This window comes from Desarmillaria tabescens (genome assembly GCF_030435595.1).
Source record: "Desarmillaria tabescens strain CCBAS 213 chromosome Unknown EV420scaffold_89, whole genome shotgun sequence".
NCBI lineage: Eukaryota > Fungi > Basidiomycota > Agaricomycetes > Agaricales > Physalacriaceae > Desarmillaria > Desarmillaria tabescens.
In genome coordinates this window covers 66,263-84,670 of record NW_026848388.1, presented here as the reverse complement: position 1 = coordinate 84,670, position 18,408 = coordinate 66,263, and the positions used below count along the sequence as shown (strand labels likewise).

The 18,408-nt window shown below is 49.1% G+C and overlaps 5 protein-coding genes across 5 annotated transcripts; 2 read left to right on the top strand and 3 right to left on the bottom strand.

The window, feature by feature from the left end:
• Nucleotides 1-6,900: 6,900 nt before the first annotated feature.
• Nucleotides 6,901-7,406, bottom strand: EV420DRAFT_1584544 (uncharacterized protein). Its single transcript, XM_060474763.1, has one exon. It carries the CDS (start codon nucleotides 7,389-7,391, stop codon nucleotides 7,185-7,187), a length of 207 nt encoding a protein of 68 aa, XP_060323185.1. The 5' UTR covers nucleotides 7,392-7,406; the 3' UTR covers nucleotides 6,901-7,184.
• Nucleotides 7,407-9,178: 1,772 nt separating this feature from the next.
• EV420DRAFT_1279692 (uncharacterized protein) lies at nucleotides 9,179-11,572 on the bottom strand (the record flags this gene model as incomplete). The annotated part of the gene is made up of 10 exons (XM_060468155.1): nucleotides 9,179-9,697; nucleotides 9,747-9,951; nucleotides 10,005-10,123; nucleotides 10,173-10,236; nucleotides 10,287-10,499; nucleotides 10,554-10,695; nucleotides 10,743-10,896; nucleotides 11,038-11,106; nucleotides 11,158-11,242; nucleotides 11,319-11,572. The coding sequence occupies 10 exons, from the start codon at nucleotides 11,570-11,572 to the stop codon at nucleotides 9,179-9,181; spliced, it is 1,824 nt and encodes a 607-aa protein (XP_060323184.1).
• Nucleotides 11,573-12,659: 1,087 nt separating this feature from the next.
• Nucleotides 12,660-14,066, top strand: EV420DRAFT_1178434 (uncharacterized protein). The gene is made up of 3 exons (XM_060466212.1): nucleotides 12,660-13,056; nucleotides 13,120-13,900; nucleotides 13,959-14,066. The coding sequence occupies exons 1-2, from the start codon at nucleotides 12,704-12,706 to the stop codon at nucleotides 13,889-13,891; spliced, it is 1,125 nt and encodes a 374-aa protein (XP_060323183.1). The 5' UTR covers nucleotides 12,660-12,703; the 3' UTR covers nucleotides 13,892-13,900; nucleotides 13,959-14,066.
• A 711-nt stretch (nucleotides 14,067-14,777) lies between these two features.
• On the top strand, nucleotides 14,778-17,055 carry EV420DRAFT_1178436 (uncharacterized protein). The gene is made up of 2 exons (XM_060466213.1): nucleotides 14,778-15,197; nucleotides 15,262-17,055. The coding sequence occupies exon 2, from the start codon at nucleotides 15,272-15,274 to the stop codon at nucleotides 16,934-16,936; it is 1,665 nt and encodes a 554-aa protein (XP_060323182.1). The 5' UTR covers nucleotides 14,778-15,197; nucleotides 15,262-15,271; the 3' UTR covers nucleotides 16,937-17,055.
• A 1-nt stretch (nucleotide 17,056) lies between these two features.
• Nucleotides 17,057-18,374, bottom strand: EV420DRAFT_1734196 (Alpha/Beta hydrolase protein; the record flags this gene model as incomplete). The annotated part of the gene is made up of 4 exons (XM_060479975.1): nucleotides 17,057-17,769; nucleotides 17,823-17,933; nucleotides 17,998-18,258; nucleotides 18,314-18,374. The coding sequence occupies 4 exons, from the start codon at nucleotides 18,372-18,374 to the stop codon at nucleotides 17,108-17,110; spliced, it is 1,095 nt and encodes a 364-aa protein (XP_060323181.1). The 3' UTR covers nucleotides 17,057-17,107.
• Between the last annotated feature and the right edge of the window lie 34 nt (nucleotides 18,375-18,408).

Here is an 18,408-nt window from a genome sequence, read left to right as displayed (position 1 = left end):
TACCGCTGGGTCTAGGAAGAGCGCTAAGGGAAGGAACTCCGTGGGGGTTACAACGCTGCGCACAAGCGCCCGTGGCCAGGGCCGAACCAAGGGCAGCGAGCCCTCCCCCACCACCTCGACTACCAAAGGCACCCAAGTGCCGCCTCGGGACCTTTCTCGTCCCAGTGACCAAATGCCACTTCGAGGGAAGACCCCTTCAGTCACGTTGGAAGAGGTGGAAGATGAAGAAGCTTACCTTCAGTCCGACATTCCAGTCCACATGCCGCAAAGAAAGTCGACGTCACCAACTCCGTCCCTTTCCGCCACCCCTAACGACAAGAAAGTCATCGCGGAAATGTACTATGAGCTGCATGGCGTCCTGTGGACTCGTCGAGCATTACGTATCACGCCCGGAGACGCAGCGGCCAGAGCTGTCCTCAACGGGTGGATCCACCCCCGGCGATTAGGGGAAGTCACCGACAAACTGTGCCGCCAACTGGAAGAGCAGACGGAGACAGCGGTCCAAGCTAGAGAGAAATGGCAGTGGATGGAGGACTTGCGAAAGCCTCCCATGTATATACGAGGGCGAAAGGGGCGGAACGTTTCAATAAAAGTGCAAGTGGAAGCCCTAGATACCCGGGAGATTCATGAAGTCAGCGCCCTGGTAGACAGCAGGGCGATGGGCAGCTCCATCGATCGAGGCTGGGCTCGGGCACGTGGCCTCAATCTGAAAAAGGCGGCCCAGCCCGTACCGGTGTACAATGCCGACGGCACTCAAAACAAAGGGGGGGACATCACGGAATATGCCGAAGTAAGGCTACGTATCGGAGATCACGAGGAACGGATCAAACTAGCTGTAGTCGATCTAGGCTCTACCCCGCTTTTCCTAGGTCACAATTGGTTACAGCGTCATAACCCCCTGATCGACTGGAACACCGGAGCGGTTACTCTCGCCCGCTGCACCTGCCGCAGAATCCCATTCTCCTTACCAGATACCGATCCTTCTGCGCGATGGGAAGAGTATGAGGAAGGAGATACCATCTTGGTAATCGACTTCGAAGAAGCCTTTCACGTACGAGCCATGGGGACTAAAGCCAATGAGCTGGCAGCCCGGGCCCACGCCAAAAAGACTTCCAAGTCCTTCGAAGAGATTGTGCCCGAAGAATACCGCGAGTTCAAAGACATCTTCGACAAGGGGAGTTTCGATGAACTACCCCCACGGAAGCCCTGGGATCATGCCATCGAACTGATTCCAAATGCCAACGCCAATTTAGATTGCAAAGTCTACCCTCTTAACCCGACGGAACAGGAGGAATTGGATAAATTCCTCGACGAGAACTTGTCCACTGGGCGAATTCAACCTTCGAAATCGCCCATGGCATCCCCTTTCTTTTTTGTAAAAAAGAAAGATGGGAAGCTGCGTCCCGTACAGGACTACCGTAAGCTGAACGAGATGACTATCAAGAATCGTTATCCGCTGCCGCTTATCGGAGAACTAATGGACCGGCTGAAGAATGCCAAATACTTCACCAAGCTGGACGTACGATGGGGGTACAACAATGTGAGGATAAAACAGGGGGACGAGTGGAAAGCAGCGTTCAGAACAAACCGCGGCCTCTATGAGCCCTTGGTGATGTTTTTCGGACTCACCAATTCTCCCGCCACCTTCCAATGGATGATGAATGACATTTTCAAAGACCTCATCGTGGCAGGAGAGGTTTCAGTGTATCTGGACGACATACTCATCGCTTCCAAAACCAAAGCGGAGCACAAACAGATTGTGAGGAAGGTGCTACAGATTTTACGCAACAACCAACTCTTCCTCAAAGCAGAAAAGTGCGAATTCGAGGTAGAAGAAACGGAGTATCTGGGGGTGATTGTTAGCAAAGGCAAGATTCGTATGGATCCCGTTAAAATCGCGGGCCTCCTGGACTGGCCGATGCCCAGGAGGAAACAGGAGCTGCAGTCCTTCCTTGGATTCTGCAACTTCTATCGACGCTTCATTCGAGATTATAGCAAACACGTCAAGCCACTCACTTCCCTGACGGGAAAGCAGGAGTGGAAGTGGGGAACGGCTCAACAGGAAGCGTTCGATAAGCTCAAACAGCTGTTCCGCGAAGATGTGGTGTTGGCCATCCCACTAGACAAGGGACGGTTTCGGGTAGAGGCAGACTCTAGCGAAGGAGCAGTGGGAGCCGTACTCTCCCAGTGGCAGGATGAGAAGTGGCGACCGGTAGCCTTCCTCTCCAAGGCGCTCTCCACTACCGAACGAAACTACGAAATCTACGACAAGGAACTCTTAGCCATTATGATTGCTCTCGAAGACTGGCGCCAGTACCTCATGGGAGCAAGGGAGGACTTCGAGATTTGGACGGACCACTCCAATCTCCAATACTTCCGTAAGCCCCAGAAGTTTAACCGACGACAAGCGCGGTGGGTAACGGAGCTGGCAGAATATCAGTTCACGTTACATCACAAGCCCGGAACCCAAAATCGTAAGGCGGACCTCTTGTCGAGGAGGGCGGATCATGACCAAGGCAGAGAAGACAATCGAGACATCGTGGTACTCAAGGCAGAACATTTTCGAGCCCTAATTATGCCCAGCACCGAAGAACTACACGAACAGATCAAGGTGGCAACCCATAACCCCAGACGTTGGGATAAAGGGATCTCGGACTCCCTGAATCACGAAAAAGGGGTTTCCCACGATCAGGACCTACTATGGTATGACGGACGAATCTACGTGCCGGTAGATCGTGACCTTCGAGGAAGAATTATAGGTCTCAAACACGATCACGCTACCGCTGGCCACCCGGGCATTGAAAAGACCAAAGAGTTGGTACTCCACGATTACTGGTGGCTGAGAATGAGGCGAGATGTGGAAGCCTACGTAAAAGGATGTGAAGTCTGCCAACGAACAAAGGCGGATCGTCGTCCGAAGAAAGCTCCCTTGCACCCCAACGACGTTCCCCTCCGTCCTTGGACTCACATTTCAGTAGATATGATCACCAAATTACCGAATTCGAAAGGCTTCGACTCTATTCTGGTCATCGTCGACCGGTTCTCCAAGACCATCATTCCTATTGCCTGTACGGAAGAGCTCACCTCCCTCGGTTTTGCCAAGATCCTGAGGGATCACGTCTACGTACCCTATGGAGTAATGCCGGAGAAGGTCATCTCTGACCGTGGCTCGGTCTTCGTCTCCAAATTCATGAGGGAGTTCTATACCCTCATTCATGTCGAGGGAAATCCCTCCACCGCATATCATCCGCAGACGGACGGACAAACGGAGAGGGTGAACCAGGAGATTGAGAAATACCTGAGGATGTTTGTCAACGATCGACAAGACGACTGGAGTGAATGGCTGCCCTTAGCGGCCTTCACCCATAATAATCGCCAACACTCGTCCACTGGTTATTCCCCATACAAGGTAGTATTCGGGAGAGACGGGCAGGTCATCACCACATCCCGAAAGCCAACCATTGTCCCGGCAGCGACAAAATTGGTCACCGAGATCGAAAAGGCACAGAGGGAAGCAAAGGCGTCTTTAGAAAAGGTGGCTGAGTCGATGAAGAAGGCTTATGATAAGCACAAAGGCCAAGCGATGGAGTATCAACCGGGAGACAAGGTGTGGCTGGACACGACTAACCTAAATCTTCCCCGCCCCACCAAGAAACTTGGAGACCGTCGTGTTGGACCCTTCACTATCATCGCAAAGAAGGGGGCCTCAGCGTATGAGCTAACTCTCCCAGTTAAATGGAGGATTCACAACCGTTTCAACGAATCACTCCTGACCCCGTATGTCGCTCCTATGTTTCCAAATCAACCCCGCCCGGAGTGACCGCCGCCAGAGCTGATCGACGAGGAAGAGGAATACGAGATAGAGGAGATTGTGGAACAACGAGATAAAGTTATAGGTCGCGGCCGAACCCGGCGCGCCATAACTGAATATCTAGTAAAGTGGAAAGGATACCCGAGAGAGGAGAATTCCTGGGTAAAACGCTCAGATATGGCGAATGCCGAGGAGCTGGTAAATGAATACGAAGCCCATCTCCAAAGGATTCATTGGGAGGTCGACAAGCATGGGAGGACGGTAGGCAGAGACGACAAGATACCCCCAGGTGTGGGGATGATCTATCACGACCCAGATACCCCATGTACCACGGACATCGAAACCGTCTACTCCTCCGACTGTACCAACCCAAGGCACTCAGACTCACAGTCGTACGCGGAAATTCAAGAAGTTACTGCAGAGGAGGCAGATGGGGTACCCGTCGTTGAGACGACCTCGGATGATGAGGACTCCGAGCTCGACCTCGAAACCTTACAACGAGTCGCTGAAAATTGGGACAAAAACAAAGATGATGACAACGATGATCATGATCATCCATCCTCGTTTTACTCCGAATCCAGGAACTCATCTTCAGACGGCGAGGACGATGAATGGGACTCCGGCGGATCGACCGGAATGAGCGAAAATTAGAAAAAAACATATCAACGGTGTAGAAGGGGATTTCCACCGCTCATTCACGAGCATTGAACCCTTAGGGATCGCGGATCCCGACAGACAGACGAGGCCTAACCGGCGCAAGGCGGCTCAGGATTTATAGGAACCTGAGTCCAGGTAATGTACGGGTCAGAGGCCGAACGCACGAAGTGACTTTTTTGAGGCATAGCGGAGGCCCAAGCAGAGCTGTTTTAAAGCAGAAGGGAGCCCCTCGTCTCGCTCTTGAGGAGGGATGAAGATATATTCTCATTCGGGACGAATGAGTCTTAAGGAGGGGGTAATGTTACGGTTATTCTTTTCTTTTTTCTTTTCTCTTCCTTTTCTTACGCATTTATGCTTACTCTATGCTGCGGTTCTGATCGGACATTCTCACGTTACTATTTTTAGCTTACGCAACGTGTATTTAAGTAGAGCCTCAGCTGGTCTAAACCCCAGCTTCGGCTAAGGTTCAATCTACCTAACATCGAACTCCGTTCTTCGTGACTATCTGTCCCATCGACTTTCATCGCCTTTGACTTGCTAGAGTATCGTCTACCGAAGTGCGAGTAGCGATCCTAGTACGATCTAAGTCGATAGAGTTAGTGGCTAACACAGTATCATATAGCAAAATACTGATTTCATCACCTTTTGTCATGATTTGATCATGTGACCTTGCAGGGTGTGTATGAACCTCATCTTACAACCCATGAGGACCATTTTATCAATGAAAACCTCTAAGCGAGAGGAATTAGTTTTATTAAGAAAAGCCTCTCAGTCCCAGCCCTCAAAAACACCCGGCACTGGGCACAATTGCCAATGATTAATTATTGACATCATTTTTCACTCACATGATATTCAATGCTCCTGTTTTGATAACGGCTTGGGTGGCAATGGATTTCCCGCCCTCTTGCTCATTGCCAGGGGGGCCCCAAAACAGAGCAGGTCAGAAAATCTTATTTCACATGCTGGTACTACTCTACATCTATGCTTACTGTATATTTGACTGAATGCTGGTGTGGCTAGGATGTACTTACTGTGGGATAGTGTTGCTGATGACTCAGCTTGAATCGGCTTAATGCCAAAGTCAATTTCAAGCTGTTAATGATAGAAGGACAGGACTAGCAGCTACACTGTAACTAATACTACTAGTATGTCCAGTGATTAAATGCAGACATCAAATCAATTTCTGTTTTTAATATCAATGCACCCAGAGCAAACGGCTCGAAAACGACTTCATTGTTAAGCTGATTCAAGCTGAGTCATCGGCAACATACTGTGGGAATATACCATTCTCAGTTTGGTATATGCTTTGGAATTTCGGAAAGCAGGCAAATTTTCTGGGATAGCAGATAGTACATTGCACTTATTCAAAATGTAATATGATAATGGCAGTCATGTATAATTATTCCATCTTGTTTATATCTCTTAATGCATGGATAGTTAAGGTCAAAAAGTATTTTGATGATTTCCGGAGTTTTCAAAACACCCCTAACTCGGTCCCAGTAAGCAAATAGGTCAAGATTGTATGGTCCCAAACCTTTCTCAGTGCTTGGATATATAATGTAGAGAGTATGTTGTCTTTTTTAATGCTCTAGGCATCGTCTCAGCACATATTTTCTATCCTATGCCAACATAGGCATGAATTATAATGTGAAAAGTATACAACAAGCATGTGTGAAAGACATATCCCACAGTACATGCTCAAATTGAAGTATATTGCCCGGAAAAGCATAGTCTGTACTTATTTAAAGTGTTATATGTCAATAGGCATGCCTGCCCTGACCAGAATATTCTTCAGTCAGACAAAATTGCACCAGATGAAACTGTGCATATACCATTCTCAAAGAAATCACTTCGATGAGAAAAGTGATTACAAGGCCTATGCAGGCAGATCGCCATGGATCAGACACATGTTTTGGACAATGGAATATATACTATTGCATATTAAACCAATCTTACCTTTGGAAAGGTTGCACACATCTGTGTACAAAGGATGCATCCTTGAAATGTCCTGAAATTTGTGATATTCACTGCAAAAGGCAGATTAATCAAGGTTGTGATACATTAAATATACTAAAAAGTACATAAATGTATAGTAGAGCACTAGTATAGTATATTCCATCAGTTCAAAGGACTTCGGAGCAATGAAGTCGAGCAGAGGATGCATCCCGAGCATCCATTCCGCTCGCTCAATTGCTCCGGTCCAGTAAACCGTATAGTGATCGAGTGGCTGTACCCCTTCTTTTCTCTTCTGACCTTTGGTCTGACCATCACCATCGGTCCATCGCGTAGTTGCCTGCCTGCCCCCGCTGCTTGTTTGAATGGAATAAAGGTATGTTTCATTACTTTCAATGCTAACATAAGTTTTATAGATACTTTTCATCCATCTGGTGGCCCCAGATGGCCTGGATATCGTGCATCGTGCCCCACTCACTTGCGCGTAAGCCCTCCTGCAAGGCAGCATCATTTCCCCCCTCCAAACGATGGAGAGTTGCACTACCACCATCACCCTTTTACTACGGTGCTCGTCAATTCTTGCCACTGCCATTAAACCCCGTCCTGTTGCCGTTGCGACCCACCTAGCATCCCCCACATCGAAATCGGGGCCAATCGCTGTTCACTACGGCTTCCGAATGCGTTAACGATGCCTCATTCACTCGATAACGCAAGATCTACCTCCATCTGCCGCTAGGAGGGTGTATATATGCACAACCAACCGTCACGATGACCAGGACGACGACAACAGTGATGGCGTGAGGGGTAGGAGGACTAGAGTATAGTGCATGACCATGCCAAATAGCAGATTAAGGATGGTGTGGAAGTTGGGGGGGCTGGGGAGGGCTGGGAGGGCGAAAGGGTACAGGCAGGAGGGCGAGAGCAAAGTCGGGATGCTGACGGTGAACGACACTGACGACGACCGTGCCATTTAAGGCATCGAATGAGGGCTCGAAGGCGTTGTGAACGAACCCACATTCATGGCTACGCGATCCCGGATACCCCTGCCGCCGCCTGCTGCATCCCATCCAACATCGGCCTCCCGCGCGCCGCCCAGCTCACCCACCAACCTCAAACTCATGCATCCCCCATTATTTGGATAGGGTAACATGGATATGAGCTCCGTTTACCCCTTCGATGCCGTCGTCATCGTCTGCCCGCTCCCTATCCCGACGCCCGCCTTTTTCCGCTCACGTCACCCCCCATAACAATGCAATGACCACCCCGCCACCAATATCATTGCTTCCCTCTACACGAGGCTTCATGGGTGCTATCGACACTTACGTCTCGCCACGCCCGCCTGCACCACATTTTATTTACATTTTGTATTGTATTGTATTTTAAATATATCCATTTTATTTGATAATAATACAAAATTCCGAGCAGAGGATGGGATGCATGGGAATAGGGAGGAGAGTAGTCTCTGAGCCTCAGAGGGATTCATTAATGATGAATCGATGATTGATGTTGATGAAGGCTGAGAGGGAGAGGCGTTTTTTAAAAAACTTAGAAGCTCCGAGTCTTACGAGAGAGTTTCATTAATGAAACGGGCCTTATCCGGTGCATCTTAGGCTCCCTCCTATCCAGAGGATGGATTTTGGACTGCGTCGCCAGCCACTCAAGGTGTTGTACCAGCATACCTTCTCACTTCATTGATTTTCCGGGTTCCCTTTTGGTTTGCAACCTCTTTGTTCCCATGGGAAATTCGCAGAGTGCTCGTACATCACATTCTTCGCCTTCTCGTCCAGTCTTTCTTCCAAACGGGCCTTCCATCGCTCGATACTTCCCCACCTGCGACTTCGATGCTTAAGGGCTACGTAGAAGTAGAACCCATCCCTGCATCGCTCGTGATGGGAGATTGACGACCTGGCGCCAGAACGCGCGGACGTGGCTACTGGTATGGACCTGCAGAAAGGTCTAAATCTGAATATGATTTTACTGTAAAATTACGCCGAAAAAAATATTGGAAACATTTTCAGTCAACAACTTCGGCCTCATGAGAACGATGCAATGGCAGACATCGAACGTCTAATTTCCGCCGCCGCCGTCTCCTCCACATCCTCCGCCTCCACCACCACCACAGCCAGTCCCACCACTACCACAACCTGCGCTACTTCCCCTACCACATCTGGCACCTAGATGAAGATCAAATCAGACGATACTCAACATTCACCTACGTTCGAACTCACAACCGCTTCCACGCCAGCGCCCTTCGAAACAAAAAGTAAGTCCCAATTAAGCAAAATCATGATAGAGAAACGGCGCACAGCAGCCACACATCCCCCCACACCACCACTTCCACCAACTACATGCCCCGTCGTCGCTACACAGGTGGGTTCAGGGGGCAACTAAATGACGCGGTGCTAAGGGTGCTCTAAGACTACACTAAATTGCATCCGTACATATTTTCTACAACTGTCCACCCACACACGATCGTTCTAAATAATATACAACCGTATATTATTTAGAACGATCGTGTGTGGGTGGCCAAAAAAATATTTAAAACATTTTCAGTCGATAACTTCGAATGGCAGACACTGAACATTTAACTTCCACCACCGCCACCACCACATCCTCCGCCTCCTCCTCCACATCCCCCACCACCTCCACCGCAGCCTCCTCCGCCTCCACCACAGCCAGTACCACTACTACTACCACAACCTGCGCTACTTCCTCCACCACATCCAGCACCTAGACGAAAATCAAATTAGATGTCACTCAACATTCGCCTACGTTCAAACTCACCACCACTTCCACAACCACCAGCGCCCTTCGAAACAAAAAAGTGAGTCCCAAGCAGAACAAAATCATGATAGAAAAGCGACCCACAGCAGCCACACATCCCCCGACACCACCACCCCCACCAACTACATGCCCCGTTGTCGCTACACAGCCTACACCATAATACAACGGCACGGGCACCAAAAAAGCTGGATCATGACCAACACTCCTGTTCCGACTTATTCCCTTCCCTTCCTCTCGTCTGATCCTCCTTTCCCGCTTCTCCAGCCTTGCCCGTCTCATGGCATCGACCTGCCCCTGGTGCTGAAACGAATACACAGCATTATGATCACTCGGGTGGGTAGCTGCCAGAAGATCACGGCGATCCCGAGGTGGGACAAGGTGAGACGGCGTTCCTGACTGCTTATGTATCGATACCAGTCTGCTTATCTTCTGCCCAATCGTATCACCTGGGAGTGGACACCCACAGTGCGTATATGGGATCCCGAAACGGTCCTGAAAAGCGTCAGTAAGGCTGAGAAAGGGGAGGTGGTCAATGTCGTACTTGCCACGCCCGACAAGTGATGTCGAAAGCTCTTGAAAGTCTGTTCTCAGCAACCTTATCATCATGGTCGACGAACCGACAGACATATTCGAGGCAGTCGCTGGAGTACTGTCGAGCCATGAGCTGGTGGGTATGCCACACTAGATCAATGTCCAGTGTCGGGACGAAGAAACCAGCCGGTGACGAAGACATGAGATCCAAGAATCTGAAGTGCCAATTTCATTGAGGAAGAAGTACAAAAGGATAAGCTCTGCTTACGCATGATAACGAGCCATGCAGTGCTTCAAGGCCACTTCATCCTCGGATGACGAAAAAAATTCTGGATCAGTCCAACCCAGCTTATGCATCTTGTCGACAAAGGAGCCTTGTCGGAGTACCTTCATGATGTGAGCGCTCCGAACGTACAACAGTCACGAATATACCTACTGCTCCTACGAGATCCAATGAAAATATCTTATCGTCTTCGTATGAGCTCATGATCCGAGATAACCTATCGTTTTGATATTAGAACAGCTAGAGCAATGAAAAATACTGACGTACAAGTGTCCTCCATATGTTCTCATCCGCTGCGCCATAGCGGTTTGAATCTTCTGCATACTATAATCCATGTGCTTCTGTATGTTGACCGCCCATTCCTGTTCGGTTTTCGCATCTCCCTTCTGGAAGACACGCGGCCTTAACTCCAAAATCCCGGTCTTGATCACCTTCGCACGATGCGAATTGTCTATATTATAAGAGGTGTGAAGAGTTCCGCTAGAGTGAAAGATATCAGTCAGCAGAAAGAAAAAGGTAACAGTCAGAACGTACGCAAGGACAGCATTGGTCCCTACCAAGTCCTTCACGAGTTTATGGAAAGCCAATTTTTCTTTCGTAATCGTCAGCCAACATCCCGAGCAGTTGCCCTTGAAGTCCTGCTGGAGATATCCGCTCCCGGTAGAATTTGCCAGGCCTAGATCTCGTTCAGAGATTGTTATCAAAACCGGAAACCTTACTCACGAACGTTGGTCTTCGTGAGACATTGAGGGCACACTATTTCTCGCTGTGTCAACACCATTGCCGACTCGAAAGGATCGTAGGGGAGATGGGTCTTCTGCAGCCAGTCCTGAGCTCGAGCGTTCGATGGAGGTGAGCCAATGGTATAGCATGTCCGCTCCTAATGCGCCCAATCAGCTCAAGGGCTGAGCAAATATATGCGAGGAAGCATACCAGGGCCTGGAACCAGTCACCCATACCTGCAAGTATCTTGATATGCTCGTTTCGCAGGAAGTCCTCAGAATACCGCCTGGAATACTATCAGCATTACATCACAGAAGAAACGTTGTGCAACATACGCAGGATTTAATAAGTAGGCATGCCACACCTATAAATCTTTAGATTAACAAAGTTTTAAATATCAAAATACGTTACTCACCATGATAACATCAACAGGAGGCAACCGGTGGTCAGCGAAATCCAATGCGTCGTAAACTGTCAGCTCCTTGCACCACCTTTCGAACCTAATGAACAAGGTTGGTTTCTCGAAAGTCTATCGGTTATCAAGGAACATACCTCTCGACAGCCAATCCAACAAACCATGACCACCTACGTTCCTTATCTTCAGGCGCGTCTCCGTATCTGGATCGGTCCATCCCTTCGACTCGTTCCTTGAGGGAAGCAAAGTGCTTCAAGAGGGATAGGTGACCCTTAAGTTGAGATATGCTGACAAAGGATGTCTGAACGGCACGGCGGCCCACAAGCAATGGATAAGGTAGTTCATATGAGGGTGGCTCGACGGCGGCTTCATCCCCACGGCTCGGTTGTGCGGAATATGTTGGTGGGACGTCCATTAGATTGAGTGGGAGAGATGGTCAAAGGTTTATATTATTTGCTCCTATTACCATTTGAGGTTAAGCGTCTAACGGCATCTAAAGCGATGCACATGACAAATGACTATGCCAGGTGAAACCATATCGAGCTGTTAACCCATGTTAACCTGCCGGATTAACATCAGTACAACATACATCTGAGAAAATGAAAAACGAACTACCCACGTACCCGAATTAAAGAGCTCAATTCTTCCGAAAGGCAATCTCAAGTCTCAAGGATCACTTGTCTGCTCGACGCCTGGAAAAGCAATATCAGTGGATATTCCGAAACAAAAAGCACTGCCGTTACGAATGGAATTGCTGTCGAGTTCAACGTTTTTTCATCGCTTTTGACAAGTATCTCGGAGTATCATGCATCAGGCCCGTTTATCCCATTCCGTCACGCGTGTCGTCGATGTGGCAACTGCCCCGGGCACCAGATGGTAGAGTAACGCTTGCGTTCGGAGGGAGAAGGCAATGGCGCAAACACTAACTTCCGTCAACCAGCCGATAAACAGCGCTAGCGTCGTTATTATCTGCAATCCTCTCCTGGAATATCTGCTCTTCGAGGGTAGTTCCGAAAGCGGAGCATGCACATGTACCAACACGGCGTTACTGTGAATGCTGTGCATTCCGGGCTATGACCCTTATACCCTAATACATGCGCATATATCGGGCCCTAGAGTGCACATATGCACATTGAGTAAATAAAACAAGCATGGTATAGATTTTTCTCACCAGTACTCCACAAGAGTTGCCGTGCTCAGTCTGATGGCACGCTTTACGGCTACCGCTGGAGGCTGCACATCATGAAAAGCAAGATTCACAGCCGTGATAACGTACTTGATAGGAATCGCCAAGGCACAACAGAGAAAATGGCAGCATTTTTACGCAGCTAACTAGCAGGAAATCTGGGGAAGAAGCAAAAGGAAATATACAACAGCGTCGTTCGCTGCCAAGAGTGAGCACGGACCAAAAATTCCGAATTTTGAAGGTATTTGGTTCTATTTGGCAGCACGCACTGTTGACTTCGGTCTTTCGGCCCGGCCGTACGAGCATACTTACCTCAGTTGTGTATCGGTTCGTCACCTGGCCTGTTGAAGCGAAATCATAATGACGAGCAGATGCAAGAGGAAGACGTCTCCAGGATTATCAGACCCTCCAAATCCAACAAAGAAGGCAAAGAACAACTCTGACGAGGAGAGCTTGCATGCCTTTCAGCGTCTTCTTGACTTCTCTCATCTTCAGGAGCCGTCATCTATCCGACAACGTTTCAGTGATATTAGCTCTGCGCTACTACACAACTTTCTCATTGTGGTTCAGACGCGTCTGGGATCAGACAGAGAGTTAGACTTCGTAGAAACCAAACTTCAAATCATGGAGATGGAGTTTTATTTCTGGAATTCAGCTTGCCATCGTGACCCGTTTACTCACGGAAGCCAGGAGCAGAAAACCGCAGGTCAATGGTAGGGAACCTCTTTCTGCTGCCATTACCTACGCGAAAACTGATCCAGCAAAACGATGTACAGGTATTTTCACCGCACTCCAAGACGGTCTGACGATTCTACGCAGACTCTGATTAGCACCTCTGGATATAGAGGCGGGACGCGCAAGGGATTGGATCTCACGATAAGCTGCAACGCCCCTACCAAATCACCATACTTTTCTTCAGGGTCGCGTCCTGACGAGAACCAAGCATACGGCGGCGTGCTTTTACGCACCCTCCGTAACTTGAGTTCTGGAACAGTCATCTCTGGTCCGTCTCTTCTAGTGGATCATATCCTACATCTCAGCGGGGCAGAAAGGATCTCAGACCTGGTCGAGAATCTCTGGGAGAGCGACATTAACGCGTTCAAAAGCGCATATGCTGGTGAAAGAAAAACGTGCATGTTCCTTTGCCCAATCCCAATCGTAAACCACACACCCCACATATATAAATCCCCTCGCATCGGCCTCGATCTCTCCCATCCTGGCACCACAGCATCTCTTACCCACCCCCGGGTGGATTTCATATCCCAGCCTTACCGCTATTTCGTTCACCCCGAGGAATTGACAGCAAATGGACGAGCACAGACACTTCTCGGTGTTCTCCCACGCAAGGAGCTCTCTGGATTGAAGGACAAGACCTTGAATGCCTATATGGCAGAATATCAGACCGGCTTGGATGGAAACGCGAAGCTGGAAGAATTCGTGGGTGCGCGAGGGAAAGGCGTTTCGTCGTCCCCGGCAAAGTACATGAAATTGATGGGCTATATTGAAGCACTCAAAAATGTACACTCTGGCAATAGCCAGGCGAGCTGAATTGCGAAGGTAAGTAACTTTTGAGATCCTGGCGAAAGTGTGTCATGCTAAAATCCATATCCTGCAGGGCAACGAAAAACAAGTCAATTGATTACGAGGACGCTTTCCATGCCAAAACCGTTCCCATATTTCAGGTCCACGATTCACTTGCAGTTCATGGGAACCCCAATCGAGAAAATTTCCATCAAGTGCCAGTACATATTCAGCGTAACACCCAACCCTCAGTCTATTAACAGGCTTTAGCGACTGCGTCGACCAGTCGTGATACCCCATCTATATGAATAACTCGACATGATTTTCTTGGATTACGAACTTCTTGCCACTAACAGTACAACCAAAATAGTATTCCCTTCACACACCTCGATACAGGTATCATACCCATCTCCTCGCATCTCTCTTTTAGACGGCCGAGCTCGCTGTCCCCAATCACAAAAGGTCTACAAGTCAGCGTGCTGAGACCCTCGTAGACAACTGTGGTCGATGACAGATCATATCGACGAATTCATGATGATAGCCGGAGAGTGTTTTCTTCCTGAATCTGGGTGTGCGAGCGACAGTGATCACTGTGATTCACACACTTTCAATCTCATCTCCCCCCGTTGAGCGGGGCGAACGGAAACTCGGTCCATTACTGGTCTTTCTTTCTACTCGCCACGCTCACAATTAATTACTCCTTCTGCTAGATGTCGTCTTTGGACGCTATTTCTTCATTCGTTGTTTGTATGCTTCGTCGACGGGTTTCGTATCTTCGTTGTCGTCTTTGGCGCTATCTCTTCCTCTTTGCTCGTTGAAAGCTGCTGAGCCTTTTCACTGTACACAGAAAGAAGACATCGCACACCTCCGTATTTCACACCCTAGTATACTGTCCTTATTGTTGCTCCCCGCATCGTTCATGATGCTACACTAGCAACGCTCTATACAAGTGCCGTGATGTCCCCGATGTGAAGTCCTTACACTGCAATTATCTCACTGCGATGTCTTCCTTCTGGTACATATTGGGATATCACAGCGGCATGAGGGACTGTGTGACACGTTCCGTGTCGGCACAGAGCCCCGGCGTTCCTTTTTGGGATCTAGACCGGTTATCTATCTAAATGTGAAAGGAGCTAACGGCTAGTCTTTCGATCACTTCCATATCGGCGCAGGCCCCCCTGAAGCTTTCCATTCCGAATCTTCCAATACTCTCTTTGCGACCACCATCTTTAACTACCAGTTCAGCGACATACTTCTCACCTTCCCAGATAACCACACTCATTCTTTTCTTATAATATCCACCTTGTCTTTCTCTTTAGCTTCTGTCGTAGTGGTGAGTGGATATTTTTCTTGTGGACGTCGCGACATTTTCTAAGCTGCCTTCTTCCTATTGAAAGTTAATACCAGATGCCGGCACAGTGCGAACAATGCTCCAATCGTGTCTTGTCCAACTCGAGCATGGTGATCTACCACTGCGATAAAGAGTTCGCCTCACCTCCTTTCCTGTCTTCCCTTCTACGGAACAACGATCTTCCGTCTTCCTCGGATACCCGCACTCTCAATGCATGTCGAGCTGAAGTCCGCGCCTCGCTTGCCGAACTCAACGTCGCCATTGCAAAGCTAGAAGCTGAGCGTGCTCGAATCCAGGAAATATCATCCCAATATGATACTGTGCTTTCTCCTGCGCGTCGTGTTCCCCTCGAGATCCTCACAGAGATCTTTCTCTATGCGGTCGAGACCAATCCCTCGTTCTATAACACCTTCAATCTAGCAACAGAACCCTGGTCGTTGAGCCAGGTATGCCGTACATGGGGAGTCGCTGCTCTCAATTTCTGCCCCAGCATCTGGAATAGCATGAGCATCCATACTCCCCAGCTCGGTGAGATGGTGAAGAGAGACTATTCATCCATCCTCAGCGCGGCACTCGACCGGGCCAGCCACAAGTCCGAAGGCTACGTTTTTCATCTCTTCGTTTCCGAGACCGATGCCGACGAGGCGGTGACGAATGGGGTCCTGGACCTCCTTCTGCAGAGATCACACAGCTGGGAAGACGCCCGACTGTCCATCCCGATGACGATGTTTCCAGCACTCTCCGCCATCACTGGCAAGCTGGACACTTTGACGTGCTGTCACATCTACCTTGCAGACATCTGGGCGCAGGCTCATGACAGGGAGTTTGATTTCTTATCCGCTGCTCCAAACCTCAGCGAGGTTGTACTGAAAGGATTTGGAGATGGTCCACTGATACGCTTGCAAACATCCAAGTTGGTCGTGTATACTGACGACAGACAAGTCTGCCGTCGAGATGCTCATGACCATTTCCTCAGCATCGTCGAAACCGCCCCACATCTCGTCATATTCAATACCAATTACAGGAAAGAGGGAATCGGAATGATCCCACCCGCGCAGCCGCGAATCGTTCATCCCATGGTACGCGAATTCACTGCCTGCGAAACCGCGCTCTTGGAGAGCGTGGAATTTCCGGCGCTCCGATCCTTCAGACTCGCTCCTAGTCCGGGAGCATTTACATGCCCTCGGGATTCACTCTCCGGTTTACATACCTTCATCATGAATTCACACTGCCGGTTACGACGTTTGAAGATCACGAACGCGCTTCTCGACGAGTTTGTCGTTCCTATCCTCGAGATAACCCCACGACTCGTACAGCTGCAGCTCAGCTTAGGCCTTTGGATCCAAGATAATGACAATGTTATCAAGGATGTCATCTTGCGCATGGGACAGTCGACGCCTGATAACCAGGGCTCTCCGCAGTTCAATTTCCTTCCAATGCTGAGCATTCTGGAGGTGACGATAAGCGATTCGATGAACGAAGGGCTTGGTTTCGTGGATGACGCCTTTGTGGCCATGATAAAAGCGCGGCGGGATGTGTTATCCGAGCGTGCCCGATTATCGAAGGTGGTTGTAAAGGCGATTACTCCCAGTGCGAAGTTCAAGAGGCTGTCAGACGAGGGAATTCGAGCTTTGAAGGATTGCAAGGCAGGCGGCCTTGAGATTGAAATTAAGGCTACAGCGGCCAGTGGTCAAGGCGACAAGTATATTAACTACGTGTAATGGACAAGAAAAGGGCATTATCATATAAATCGGTGCTTGAAGTAGTTTATGTTACTTATTATAATAGAATACAGCGAAATTGTGCTCAAGTTTATAGTATCGGAAAAGAACAACAGTGTTGACATTGATTTCTTTGAACCATATCATATGCCATTGTCTATTATGATTTATCTATCTAACTTGTCGACGGGCAGCCTTGAAGGTATCCGCCAGCCACTCGACCATCAATGGTGTCAACACACTTAACTTCTCTTCCTTCAGAATAAAGTCATGTATTGGTGCAACATGCTCACCGTCCTTCTCCACGACAAACTTAACATCCCGATGGAGCGGCTTCAGACGGTTCTCATAAAACCGTCGACAACTCTCTTTCAAGAAATCCCATTCGCCCGCCATGATGAGAATCCGACCCATAAGCTCGTCTGATGGCTTAAACCACTCCTCGGGAGCCTCTAAACCATCTGCGTACGCGATCTCACCCTCTGGAACGTCTTTGAGAAATGTTTGGCAAACTTCACGATGGAATTCCGCCGGTAGGAAATCGCGCTCGTGTAGGGCTTCCAGCTGTGATGAAGGCATTTCCAAGGTCCTCTTAGCTCCAACAAAAGGAGAAAGAAGGAGCAAACCACCGAGATGCGCCACGGTCTTTGGCGTTGGCTGGACGGAGGGAAGGGGGTAGAGAATGTGGGAGAGAAGCTGCAGTGCGAGGTTCCCTCCTGTGGAGTCTCCCCCGAGGATTATGTTCTCGGGACGGACACCCGCTGCTATGAGGTGGTTGAAGCCGTCGGTTGCTTCACGGAGCTGGCTTGGGAAGACAGCTCTGGGAAGGAGATCTGAGGTACCGGAGTCAACATGTGGGGGGATGTGTTGAGATGATTATGCGCACTGTATGCGACGATAGCGATACCGAGGTCAATGTCACGCTTCTTGAGCTCTAATTGTATGTATCGCAACCAAGAGAATGCATTCGGACCAACGCTGAGCATGTATCCACCTCCTGCAAATTTCCAATTATTACTTGCTCTTGGAAGTATGAGGCAAGACGAGAGTGATTGACTCACCGTGGCACCACAACATCACTTTATCCACGCGTTTTGGTCCGACCCATAAGAGCTTAGCGCCATTACACAGCTCTTCGACATTGGCTTCCAGGCCAGTCGCTGCCGTCCAGGTGGTGTAGTTGGTGAGGGATTCTGGCATAGGTAGCGTTTTGCGATATCTCACAAAGGTGGTCATGATCACCGAGATGCAGATTTGCTTCCAGGTTTTGTTGCGTTCGCGTGTAAAAAATGAGGTGCAAAGACGCCATGGGAAATGTATTGCTAGATTTAAGAGAGATGTCAGCAAATTTGAGGTCGAATCGATACGATTACTTACCGAAGCTGCACACTGCAAGGAAAAGTGTTGCTATCTGGGAAAGGGACAGCTGTTTCGCCATTGCTGAAACGCGTTCGAAAGACATAATCCGTCGT

What these genes read in the sequence shown, in the direction of transcription:
- EV420DRAFT_1584544 (XM_060474763.1), bottom strand. Translation starts at nt 7,391, where the DNA reads ATGGCACGGTCGTCGTCAGTGTCGTTCACCGTCAGCATCCCGACTTTG.
- EV420DRAFT_1178434 (XM_060466212.1), top strand. Translation starts at nt 12,704, where the DNA reads ATGACGAGCAGATGCAAGAGGAAGACGTCTCCAGGATTATCAGACCCT. An exon ending in CAGAAAACCGCAGGTCAATG is followed by an intron (nt 13,057 to 13,119) that starts GTAGGGAACCTC and finishes AACGATGTACAG; the next exon opens with GTATTTTCACCGCACTCCAA.
- EV420DRAFT_1178436 (XM_060466213.1), top strand. Translation starts at nt 15,272, where the DNA reads ATGCCGGCACAGTGCGAACAATGCTCCAATCGTGTCTTGTCCAACTCG.